Below are 12,970 nucleotides of genomic sequence, written 5' to 3' on the forward strand. Positions count from 1 at the left end.
GTCTAGGAGGCTGAGATAAGATAGAAGGACCACAAGTTTGAAGCCAGCCTGAACCACACTAGCAAGACTCTCTCAGATCACAGCAGGGTATGGGGTGAAGGAAGTATCCTCTGTGAAAGTGTAATAAAGCAGTTGTGAATAGCGAAGTGTTAGAGCTACCAGAAATCAATGGTGAAATACAGGGGAGGCACAGACTATTCTAAAAGGGAAGAGTAAAACTGTTGCATAAATTAAAGAATGTTCCTTAGGTAGAAGGAAACAAGTAACGTAGGTTGTAAAACTGTAGGAGTATTAAAATGGTAGGAGGACGCTCAAAAAGACTAACATGGAGAACTTTCTAGTGTGAAAACCTAATACGTGTGTACCCCATTATCTGAGGAGGGTATCTTGGAACACCCCAGTCACTGCCTAGAATCACAGAGAGTGCTAAACCCTACATGCATCATTTCTTCCTACATCCATACCTACAGTAGTTTATATTTCTACATCAATACCTACAGTAGTTTATATTTTATGCACAGTAAGATTAAAATCATACCAGTATCTCTCAGTAAACCTCCACATACAGTATCTTTTCTGTTCTTACTAAGTTGAAACTTTTAAGTTAAAACAAGCGATTGAAGCTTCTTGGCATACCATAATTGCCAGCAGAACTACCCCTGTACTTTAGAGCCACTGGGTAGGACAAGCATTTCTTGAACACAGACATTTCAGTCAATCCAATGATAACAAACAGCTGTAAAGTTACTAAGGAGTGGGCACGATACACAGCCTGCGTTTATACTGGGACAGAGATGGGGTTGCATCCCAGTGTACAGGATTTCATCACACTTCTCAGAATCATGTTTATTTCTGGAACATTTCTGTGTAATGTCAGATCGTAGTTGGCCTCAGGTAATGAAAGCAAAACAGTACAGTTAAAAGAATGTTGTGCTGTGTGTCGTTTCCTCTAGTATCCTGCTGTAAAGCATCATGTCTTTAACCTTAAAACATGCTAAGACTCAATTGTTGTGTAGGTTTCTAGAGACTGCAGGACCTTCTCTAGGCATCTAATTTGTGATGGGTGTAATAAAAACTTCTTGGAATAAATGTTCTCTGGTTTTTGTACTCAGAATAAATATCCTAGGGTTAGTATTCTTAGTGTGTCAAAAGAACTATTGTGTGTCACTTAGGCTTGGGTTTTGATGGTAAAGGAAGGCTTTGGTGACTGCAGCAATATCAAAATGAATCAGGAGCACAATCGTGAGAAACTAACAACTCACAGCTAATAACAGAAGAACAGATTTCATGATCATTATATACTTAGATGTATAGAACAACTTTGTTTTAATTTTTTTTTTAGTTTTTATTATATATAAGTACACTGTAACTGTCTTCAGACACACCAGAAGAGGGTATCCTATCCCATTACAGATGGTTGTGAGCCACCATGTGGTTGCTGGGAATTGAACTCAGGACCTCTGGAAGAGCAGTCAGTGCTCTTAACCGCTGAGCCATCTCTCCAGCCCCCTTGCTTTAATTTTTTAACCCACAATCTTCAGATTCTGATTCTAACAAATATGCACACTGATTTAATCAATTATCAATCAGACAGAATACCTGTCATACTCGAGTATTTTCCTAGATCTTAAGATTATAAAGACTGGTGCCATAACCATAGATAATAAGTTTATAAAGGGTAAATCCCTACCTCCTGTCTCTTTCCCTCCTTGATACTCAGAAATGCTACAGTCACAAACCATACACGTTGTGCAAAACAGATAACTGAAGCTCCTTGTTCTGCTGAGGTAACTAGATAAGGAAGAGCTCAACTTCACAGCTATCCCATCAGTGCTGTGAGACCAGCAGAATCCAGAACAGAACGGATGGGGACCCTGTCTTCATGTAACAGCACAAACCCAGGACTCAAGATAACCAGTCCAGTGGTAGAGCACTTGTCTGCCCTCTCTGAAGCTGTGGATTCTCTCTCAAGCACTAGAAAAATGCCAGCATTTGAATCTTAACATGTTACATGGAACATTTTTCATCCTATCAGTGGCTTTTTCAAAAATACAGGACAAAGTTTACCCAGAATATTTAATAGCGTATTATTTCATCTGTAGGATTTTCCTGCCATGCCAGAATTTGTAGTTATTACAAATTCTCGCCAATAGAAAATATTTCAAGGGCTGGAGGGATGGCTCAGCGGTTAAGAGCACCGACTGCTCTTCCAGAGGTCCTGAGTTCAATTCCCAGCAACCACATGGTGGCTCACAACCATCTGTAATGGGATCTGATGCCCTCTTCCGGTGTGTCTGAAGACAGCTACAGTGTACTCACATACATAAATAAATAAATCTTTTTATAAAAAAAAAATATTTCAAGAGCAAATTTGGATAAAATAAAGAAGTTATATTGTGTTTATTATCCGTGATTGGAAGCACGAGTATTCGTAAGGTAAATGGTCTGTGTGGTCCTTGATTAATGCTGCAATTTGAATTATTTAGCATTGTGCTGCTGCGTCTCCATATCCTAAAAGAAAGCAAATATGCGAACTGCTGCTAAGAAAGGGAGCAAACACCAACGAAAAGACGAAAGAGTAAGTGCGCCTTGACCAGTAGATGCTTCCTTTTATTTTCTTTGGTACAGAAAACATACTTATTGTGTGGCTGGCTTTTTTGTCTTTAAGATTCTTGACTCCTCTGCACGTGGCTTCTGAGAATGCTCACAATGATGTTGTTGAAGTAGTGGTGAAACACGAAGCAAAGGTATACACCATTTCTGGTCATCTTTGGTAATCCAGTGAGCTGCTTTCTGGGGAGTGGATGTTTAGTTCCTTAAACTATTCACTGTATCAAAAACAGAGTGAATTTTTTCCTCTTAGTTTTCTATTCAAAACAGTTCCAGGCTGGGGAGCAAAGTACTTGCCATGCACTTGTAAGGACCTGAGTTTAGATCCCTAGAACCCGTGAAGCAGGAGGTAGTAATGCTCGTGTGATGAGGTGGGAGGCAGAGAGAAAGCATTTGCAGGACAGCCAGCCTGCTGTGTGCAGTATTAAACCTGTTTCAAATAAGGTAGAGGTGAGGAGCTACACCCAGGGCTATGCTCACAAGTGCATGCATACGTGCGTGTGTAGATACACACCTTTTAAACAGAGAAAGACTGAGAAAAAAAATCCTGTGGACCAAGTCTAGTTTTTGTCACAATTAGAAAAAGTATGCATTTATTCATACGTACATTGTTTCTGTTATACCCTCCTCCACTCTGCTTGTAATCCTCTGATCCAAGTTATCCTTGGCTTTAACGTCACACACTCAAGCAGCTCTAACCTCAACAGGAGACCAGTCTTACTCTAATTTTCTTTTCTGACCACATCTGAAATTCCTTGGTTAATATAACCCCTCTTACTTATCAGAACAGAGTTTGCATTTTGACTATTTCTGTAACTAAGACAAAAAACTTGAATGAATGCAAAGAAATAATTTGACTAAAAACCACATATGTAACCATGTTGATAAATTAAATTCTTTAATTGACATTTGTATACAGAGCACTTTACTCCTTGAATAATACTGTTATGCAAAGGTGTAAGTCATTTATTTACCCAGTAACTTTAAAATATAATTAATAATGAGTCCAGAGAAATGGCTTAGTGTAAAACACGTGCTGTTCAAGCCTGACTACCTGAACAAATCACCTAGGATCCATGTGAAAAGCCAGATGTGACATTCATCCGTTATCCCAGTGGTCCTCCTGATGCATGGGAGACAGACAGGGAGATTGGCCAGATCACCAGTCTGCTAGCAGAGCTGCAGAAACGGTACAGAAATCCTGTGTCAGCACGGTAGAGAGCTCGGCATGCACACACACACACACACAACATCTTAAAACTTTTAATTAAAAAATGCTTAATAGTACGTGGCAGAAATGACAGTTAATAGTTTCCACTTTTTAATCCAAAGACTTTTGTCTTCCTCAAAGAAAAATTTTAGTGAAAAATCAGTATAGGTACAGAAATGGAGCTGCTGTGAGTGAAGGAAAAGAAAGAACAGAGGCCCTGAGTGGCCCTGAGGCCTTTTCCTTGCTGGTTTCTGCAAGTCAGTTTTCTTATTTGTCCTTCTTGGATTTCTGCCCACTCAAGGAGTCACTTAGAATTTTCAGTTTCTTTTTCTGTTACCTTTAATGTCCTAATCTCTGATTTCGGGAAGTTGTTAATAATGTATAACCGCGATTTTTTTCCTACTGTGTTACTGAATCAAATAAAGCTCATTTCTGCTTGACTGCTTGGCATCCTCATTTGTGTGCTCTGTGCCTTCCTGTCGGCTGCTTTTGTCTTACACATGGCAGGCATATTACATTTGAAGAGTATACAGATGCACCTTGAACCCGAGTTGTTAGACTTAGTGAGACAGTTCTAACTAGAGACCAAACCCATATCATAGTGTGAAGCCGGAGGAAGTCCCAGGCAAACCAGCAAACGTTATTCACCGTAATGTATGATTTGCAAAGTGAGTAAAGCGTGCCCTGAGCATTTTAAATGGGTTTTCAGTTCTGTTATTGGAGACTCTCCTGGTTTTGTGCTCATTGAGATCTTGCTGTATCCATCTTCAAATATCCTCTGATGATGTGAACATTAGCTGTCCAGTGTCTCAAAAGACACTGGTGAACATAGAATGGGTTAATTATGGAAGAATTATTTTCATGGTAAAGAGGCAAAGTGGAAATGAGATGGTCGTAGAGGTAATCTTATCTTATTGTGAAGAGTTTCAAAGATAGAGCCAAATTGAAAGAATTTTACAAAAAATAGTTAAGTGCCCAGTACATGGATACTATCACCGGCTATGTTTTATTCATATCCATCAACATGTCTTATTTCTTGACATATTTGCAGATTACTATGCACATACTAAATACTCCATGTGTATGTGTGTATGTGTGTATGTATGTGTGTGTGAATACATATATATATCACTAGAGTTGGATATTTATAGTTTTCTTTTAAGTACAAAATTTATATGGGGTGAAATAGGCAAATCTTCATTGTAAATTTGCTGAATTTTAACAAATGTGTACATTAGTGCACTCTGCCTATTATAGGACAGGCTAAGGCAGAAGTGAGTGGTGGTTAGCTGAATGGTAGAGTGTCTCAATGCGTAAGACCCTGAATTCAATCCACAAGGGGCCCCGCATCTCAGGCAATCTCTATCCCGAACAGTCACAGCTACTTTAGGTTTATCTGTCACAAATGTGTGCTCTTAGTGTAAGGTTAATGATTTGGAGATTGATCGCCCTGTCAACAGTGCCTTTGTATTGCTGGCGAGTATCTGTTGTGTATATGTAGTGTGCTGTTCACATAATAAATACTCACATGATACATGGGGTAGAAGATAATTGAGTAGGAATGAGTGTTTCAACACTAATTCAGCTCTGGACTTGTTTGTCCCTGGTTGTTGTTTATCTTGGAGTCAAAAACTCTGTACCTCAGTGACTCATAAAATTTCATGGATGCAGCTTTTCATTTTCTGTCTAGATCTAAATAGGGTGAAGGTATAAATGCTTTAATGCTAAACGTAACAAGTTTACTTAAACATAAACTTACTATACTTGACAACACGCATTCTAAGTTGGATCGTCATTCTCGTACCAGTCTTCGTGGGCTGGTTAGTTTGTACTCTAGTTCTGAGGGCATATTGCCTACTTTGGCACTAGACAGTTGATTTAAAAGATGAGCTTTTAATAGCATTCAGTAAACAACTGGATGGTTTTAGGTGGTGCAACACAATGCTAATTTCAGTGTTGTCTATCTTGTTAAGGTTAATGCTTTGGACAGTCTTGGACAGACATCCTTACACAGAGCTGCACACTGTGGTCATCTGCAGACTTGCCGCCTTCTCCTGAGCTATGGGTGCGATCCAAACATCATCTCCCTTCAGGGTCTCACTGCCTTGCAAATGGGAAATGAGAACGTGCAGCAGCTGCTTCAAGGTAACCAGAGCTTCCTGGCATTCTGTGGGAAGGTTAGCCTTTGAGGTTTCTCACATAGCAGGTGTGCTGTGTAGGAGTGGGTAATAAGGATTTTTTTAGCCTTCTTAACTTATTCTTAGCTCATTACATTGATACTTAAATGTCATTAAATTATGACTTGTGTACAGTAGCATATTCTGCCCAGTTTCTCTGTAAATACGGGGCACTCAAGTTTTAAAGTTTATAAAACTGATTTGCCAGGCATGATGGTACACACCTTAACTCTAGTACTTGGGTCACAGAGGCAGGCACAACACTTGAGGTCCAAGACAGACAGACAGACAGACAGACAGACAGACAGACAACATAGGCCCTGTCTCTTTTCTTTTCCTTCCCTTTTCCATTTCCCTCTGCTCTAGATGTTTATCCTAAGATGCAAATATTTATCTCTGTTTTCTTTTAGTTCTTTCAAGGTTTAATATTTTTAACTAAATCTTTACTTTGGAACTTCCGTTGTTGTACATATTCTTCAGAATTTTAAACTGAAAATGAGTAGGCACTTGCTAATCCAACTTCACTCTTTAAATTTGAAAAAGATGTGAGGGTCAGGATATTAAAGGGATTTCTGTGAGTTCAGAAACCAAGGTAACGGCAGAGGCATGTTGGATTCTGCTAGTGCTGTGCATGTCCACGGCCTGGCTAGGACTCAGGCAAACCTTGCACTTTGGTTATGTTTCTTTATGCTGCTTACATGACATTTTATAGTTAGTACATGTATATATTTTGCTCAGTCTGTATTCTCAGAAGTTTTAGTAGCTGTAGTTAGTGTTTTCCCCTGTGGCAATACTGTATAAGCTAGCAGTCTAGAAAAGCTACTTTTATAAAAGATGAGCCTTGCAGCTTGGTTTCTGTTCTACGCGGAAATGAACCTCTTCTCTCTCCTTTCAGAGGGCGTCTCACTAGGTCACTCAGAGGCAGACAGACAGTTGCTGGAGGCTGCAAAGGCTGGTGATGTAGAAACTGTAAAGGTAAGATACCAGCAGATTTTTTTTGTTAATCTTCAGTTTTTCCTTTGGCATTATTCAATAAATCTCTGCTGTTACAGCAAATAGCTTTATTAAAGGATAAAAATACCAGTTCCTCAGCAGTAGGAAATAAGAAACACCAATGGGGGGCATTGGTTTCATGTGTGTTTTAGAGGATAATCACATCCACTAATGTAATGCTCCTCAATATTAACTTACAGAACTCATTTGTCCGCATACCAGGAGAATGAGGAGCTTCGGAAACCCTTCAGCTCTGGCAGAGGCCCTTTGTTCAGTTCCTAGGACCCGTGTGGTAGCTTATAATGAGTTACATAACTCTGGTTCCAGGGATTCAACACCTTCCTCTGACCTCCATGGGCACTAGCCGGGCACACATGTGGAGCACAGACATACATACCAGCAAAACATTCACACATAAAATAACCTTTTTGTTTTTTTAAAGATTTTATTTATTCATTTTATATATGATGAATACACTGTCACTGTCTTCAGACACACCAGAAGAGAGCATCAGATCTTGTTGCAGATGGTTGTGAGCCACCATGTGGTTGCTGGGATTTGAACTCATGACCTCTGGAAGAGCAGTCAGTGCTCTTAACCGCTGAGCCATCTCTCTAGCCCAATCTTTTTGTTTTTAAATAAAAATATTTTAAGGTGAAATACCCATAGGCATAGTAGTGTACACCTATTTTCCAAATACTAGGGAGGCAGAGATGGGAAGTTTAAAAAAACAGCCTGAGGGGTTGGGGATTTAGCTCAGTGGTAGAGCGCTTGCCTAGAAAGCTCAAGGCCCTGGGTTCGGTCCTCAGCTCAAAAAAAAAAAAAAAGAAAGAAAGAAAGAAAGAAAGAAAGAAAGAAAGAAAGAAAGAAAGAAAAAGAAAAAGAGAAAAGAAAGCAGCCTGAGCTACCTAGGAAGACCCTGCTTACTACTACTGTTTATATATGACACACAAAACAAAAGGAACCAAGTGCCCTTCTGTGCACAGGCTCCTTCTGGTTCACTCACTCCATTACCCAGCTGCCCGTGGAGCGGTTGTCTGTGCTGTATGAGCACAGTGTTGGCACTGCTGGGAACTTGCAGCCTTACCCAGCTGGACTGCACATTTCTTTTCTCCCACAGAGCACCCAGTTTCTTGCCTGTCCGTTCCAGCAGCAGTCTCCCCAGAGTCACCTTCCCTCAGATACTGTTTTGACGCCTGCCGTACACATCGATGTCATACTGCCCGTAGTTTGTGCTCCTGTTCTGTACAGAAATGTCTGTCTGGGAAATAACCCAAAAGCCTGATGTTTTGAAAGAGCAGGACTAAAAGTTCAAGTAATATAAACCAGATTTTGAATCAGCTATTTCATGAACTCATTGATTCTTTAATGCTGCATTAAATGTTTCAGTTTTTAAAATTAGCCTGGGATAAAACCCTTTCTTTTCCTCCTTTATTAAAGACTTCTCAAAGCTAGACTACTCTAAATTTGAGAGAGCGCTCATATGTACTAATTTGTGGTAGAATGGCTGTTCGAAATAATTTTGTTGGATTTCTACATAGTAGATTTCCTGTAGATTTATATAGATTTCTTTTTTAAAGATACACAAGCTACACAAGCCTTTAATTCCAGCACTCTGGGAGGTGAGTGAGTTTAAGGCCATCCTGATCCACATAAGAGGTCTGTCAGTGTTACCTAGTGAGACCCCGTCTCAGCATCGACAAAAAAGACTTAAAAATGTCAGTCTCATTCTAGAGCTCTGAGAGTTTTAAATGGGTTCAGTGTTGGGAAGGATTATGCTGCGCTTTCTCTCCTTCAAGCTTCACAGACGTTCTCGTGCCCATACTCAGGTTTCTAGGCTTAAACCTGTACCAGCTGAGCCATCTTGATAGCCCCGAATTTAACTTATTTATTGAAATTTCTTTTTAAAAGTGCACGTGATCCTCTCTCTACTGTGCCCAGTGTGAATAATATAGATATCACATGTAACAAGGCTTTCTGACTTGTTTTTCATGATTCAAGTGATTTATGTTGTATTAAGTTAAAGACATTGATTTTAAACTAGATGATTTTATGTGTGAGAGTAAGGAGACTGCCGAGTTTTAAATGTTCATTTACTTACAGAACATATTTAACAAGCATAAGACTAAATGCTAAAGAAGTGGTGGCATGCTCTGTGATGCCAGCACTTGGAAGGCTGAGTGAGATATCATTAGTTTGAGACCAGCTTTGTTTCCCCTTTTTTGTTGTTTTTGATGGTAGTTTTACTTTAGGTTTTTTTGGTTTTTTAAACTATAAACTTTGTTTTCAGAGGTATTCTAGAAAAATAGACTAGAGGTCTAGAGGTAGACTAGAAGAAGACATAAATTTAAAATATAAATTGGATTCAGAAAACAAAGTGTGTTAAGGAAGACACCCATTCTATTGGGTGTCTACAGTACCTCACAAACACAACTTAAGAAAGGTTTATTTCAGCTTACAGTATAGGGTACAGTTCAGCATGACGGCAGGAGCGTGAGATAGCTTCTCACATTGCGTCTGCAGCCAGGAAACAGAGACCAAAGAATGGATTTTTAGTTCATTTTCTCTTTTTATTCATTCTAGGACACTAGCCCATAGAGTAGTCTCATCCATAGTTAGGGTGGGTCTGATTCCCTCGGTTAACATAATCTAAGTGGTCCCTCAGAGGCACGCCAGAGACAGACTTATTGCTGTCCTCAGACTCACCAGAAGAGGGCGTCAGACCTCATTTCACATGGTTGGGAGCCATCCTAGGTGATTTTAAATCATGCAACCTGACTGTATTAACTGGACAAAGTAAAGCAAAGGATAGTAAAATGATCTTTGATAACTAACCACACGTGCCAGCAGCTGGTTCACAATTGAAACACTCATTCCTATCATGTTTCAGACCCACTGAAACATTATGTTGGGACGGGAACCTCATTCATCATCAAATCTTGCTGATGTGTTTCATAAGCTCAGAAGGGCTTTGCCAGTTCATTGGCTCCCTTGGAGATAAAACTGCTAGTGGGGCTTACTGAACTTGCCTGGTTTTTGTTTTTGTTTTATGTTGCTATTCTTTTGACTCTTGTGATCTGTTAACTTTATTATTCTCTCATTCTTTGCATAATCATCAAGAATATTTGGGGTATCACTTTTGATTGAGCTAGACTTATTTGAACCAAAGAACATAGCAAAAGAAAACAAAACAAAACAAAAAAAAAAAAAAACAAACAGTTAGTCACTATTTCCTTAGATCTTCAAGATCACATATAACCAGAAATACTTTCTTCACTCGTTATCTATAGTGCAGCACAAGTCATTGTCTTAAATGTGGTCCCTTGACCACTAAGTAGCCTAGAAACTTGGTGGGAATGCAAATTTACAACCCTAGGCACTGCCTTAACAAAATTTGGAGATAAGACCAGTGTACATCAAAATTCAGAACCACTGGTCTGCAAAATTACATTTTAAACTTTTAATATGCTTATAGATAGATCTTATTAAAATACAGATTTGCTGTTGGGTTTTATTTATTTGTTAGAAGTATTATGAAGTTCAGGCTGGCTTTGAACTCAACCCTTCATCTTCCAATGCTGGGATAACAGGCATATACTTCCGTGTCTGGCTTAGAATGCAGATTCTGAGTAGACATGGATATGGGACTCTGGATTTTTCCTCTCTGTACTGCTGAGATCCAATATGCTACAACCTGTGTTTACCACCAAATGAAATTAGTCTTTGAAGTTAGGTTATCGATGTATAAATACTAAAGTTCACTATCTTTCAAAAAAAGTAGGAAATATAACCATAGATGAAAGGACCAGAAGAAATCTCAGTAAATGAAAAGCTGGAATAAGAATAGTTTCTGAAATACTTATTTAATAAGAAAATAAGGCAGACATTTAAAATTTCCGATAAATTGTGGAATGAATGTGTATGCTGTGTTCAATCCTACAGAAACTCTGTACTGTTCAGAGTGTCAACTGCAGAGACATTGAAGGACGGCAGTCAACCCCACTCCATTTTGCAGCTGGGTACAACAGAGTGTCTGTGGTAGAGTATCTCCTGCAGCACGGAGCTGACGTACATGCTAAAGACAAAGGGTGAGAAACACCAGCCATGCCTCTACCTCACCTTTATAGAACCTTAATGGGGAAATACAAGAAGACTTCTATGATAAATTGTAAAACTGATTTTGTTTTTTAACATATAATTTATTTCCTAAAATTGGTTCAGTGATAGCTTATTCAGTTAATAGTTTATGCTGAGTATGGTGGTGCCCACCTAAACTCCAAGCACTGGGGAAGTTTGAGACTAATGTCAGCTCAGTATGAAACCCTTTCCTTTAAAAAACAAAAACAAAAAACATGCAGATGGCTCAAATTTCCATTACAATTAACTTGTGTGATGTCTTGTTGTTTTATAATTGTCAAGAAAAATTCATTTTTGTCATTTTCCTAACAATTAATAGTTTTCAGTGTTCATTAAGAATATGCTACTTTTTGTTTATTTTGAAATTACTTTTGTTTAAAATACACAGTGCTAGGGGTTGGGGATTTGGCTCAGTGGTAGAGCGCTTGCCTAGCAAGCACAAGGCCCTGGGTTCGGTCCCCAGCTCCAAAGAAAAAAGAAAAAAGAAAAAAAAAATACACAGTGCTAGATGTTAAGTCTATATGTGAATGCTTATCGTAGTCTTCGTATTTAAGGCATTTTGAAATCCCCCCCCCCCAAGTCGTCTACTCTCCATAGATTAAAGTTTTACGGAATACTGTCTTAGACAGTTCAAGAAATAAATGTCTTTGGTTAGCATAATTGCTGAGATTAAATCACTTGTTTAACTTTTCAGAGGTCTTGTTCCTTTGCACAATGCATGTTCTTACGGACACTATGAAGTTGCAGAACTTCTTGTCAAGCATGGAGCAGTAGTTAATGTAGCTGACTTATGGAAGTTCACACCTCTACATGAAGCTGCAGCAAAAGGAAAATATGAAATATGCAAACTTCTGCTCCAGGTATGCCTAAGTACTGCTGTGGACAATGCAGTTGCCTACAGTACTCAGATTGTCTTTTGAATAACACTAATCTGAGTCTTAAACCAATGAAAGCAGAAAAAATGCTTTCTAATACTAAAACTAGATTTCAATGGGAAATGTCATGAGCATTTTTATATTTTAATCTACATGTATATTTACCAGCACAGGGGTTTGTTCATATAGCCACCTATTGTGTGATAGTTCTAGTTGCTGTCCAACTTTCCTGTTTGGTAATCTAACCTCAAATTACTTGACTCATATGTGGTCAATAAGCCCAATTCATATAGCCTTTTATAAAAGTGATGGTGCTGGTCTAATATATACAGATACTTAGCTGTAAAATATTACAGCATAGAATCATAGTGCAGTAGTAGTAAAAAGGAAAAATGCAGCTGCATGTGGTAGTGCACACCTTTAAACCCAAGCACCTGGTGGGCAGAGGTAGGTGGGTCTCTGAGTTCATGTCCAGCCTGGTCTGCTGAGTGAGTTAGTTTCCAAAAGGCTAGCCAAGGCTGCACAGTTAAGACCCTGTTTTGTTTTGTTTTAAAAAGAAAATTGCAGGGGTTGGGGATTTAGCTCAGTGGTAGAACACTTGCCTAACAAGCACAAGGCCCTGGGTTCAGTCCCCAGGAAAAGAAAAAAAAAAAAAAGAAAAGAAAAGAAAATTGCAACAGTGCACTGTACGGTAATTCAGTCAACCGCATAAACCATTGTGTAGGAGGTAGAGCCAGGACAGTCAATGATCAAGGTCATCTTCAACCATAGAGCAAATTTCAGACCAATCTAGATACTATCTAAAATAATAGTGATTAAATTTAAAATTATATAGCTGAAAACTGTCACTGTAGCTTTTATTCTTAGATGCATACATATTAATGTGTTGTGGGTACCTATGGTATTTAAGCATTTATAACAATAGCAGTCTTTGCTCTCAACTATTTTCTCATTGACAAAACACTAAG

At 38.8% G+C, this 12,970-nt stretch overlaps 1 protein-coding gene across 4 annotated transcripts in view; it reads left to right on the plus strand.

The window, feature by feature from the left end:
* Tnks2 (tankyrase 2) overlaps positions 1 to 12,970 on the plus strand; it is a 53,192-nt gene that overhangs the window by 20,069 nt on the left and 20,153 nt on the right. For 2 of the 4 annotated variants that reach the window (XM_087565123.1, NM_001107607.2), the window contains exons 10-15: positions 2,487 to 2,578; positions 2,669 to 2,747; positions 5,794 to 5,965; positions 6,893 to 6,972; positions 10,933 to 11,078; positions 11,822 to 11,987. In XM_087565123.1, the coding sequence (XP_087421249.1) occupies positions 2,487 to 2,578; positions 2,669 to 2,747; positions 5,794 to 5,965; positions 6,893 to 6,972; positions 10,933 to 11,078; positions 11,822 to 11,987 (735 nt within the window). The remainder of the gene's footprint in view (positions 1 to 2,486; positions 2,579 to 2,668; positions 2,748 to 5,793; positions 5,966 to 6,892; positions 6,973 to 10,932; positions 11,079 to 11,821; positions 11,988 to 12,970) is intronic. The other 2 variants (XM_087565117.1, XM_087565129.1) reach the window with 1 other exon arrangement.

The sequence above is a fragment of the Rattus norvegicus genome, chromosome 1, assembly GCF_021556685.1.
Source record: "Rattus norvegicus strain SHRSP/BbbUtx chromosome 1, alternate assembly SHRSP_T2T, whole genome shotgun sequence".
Lineage (NCBI taxonomy): Eukaryota > Metazoa > Chordata > Mammalia > Rodentia > Muridae > Rattus > Rattus norvegicus.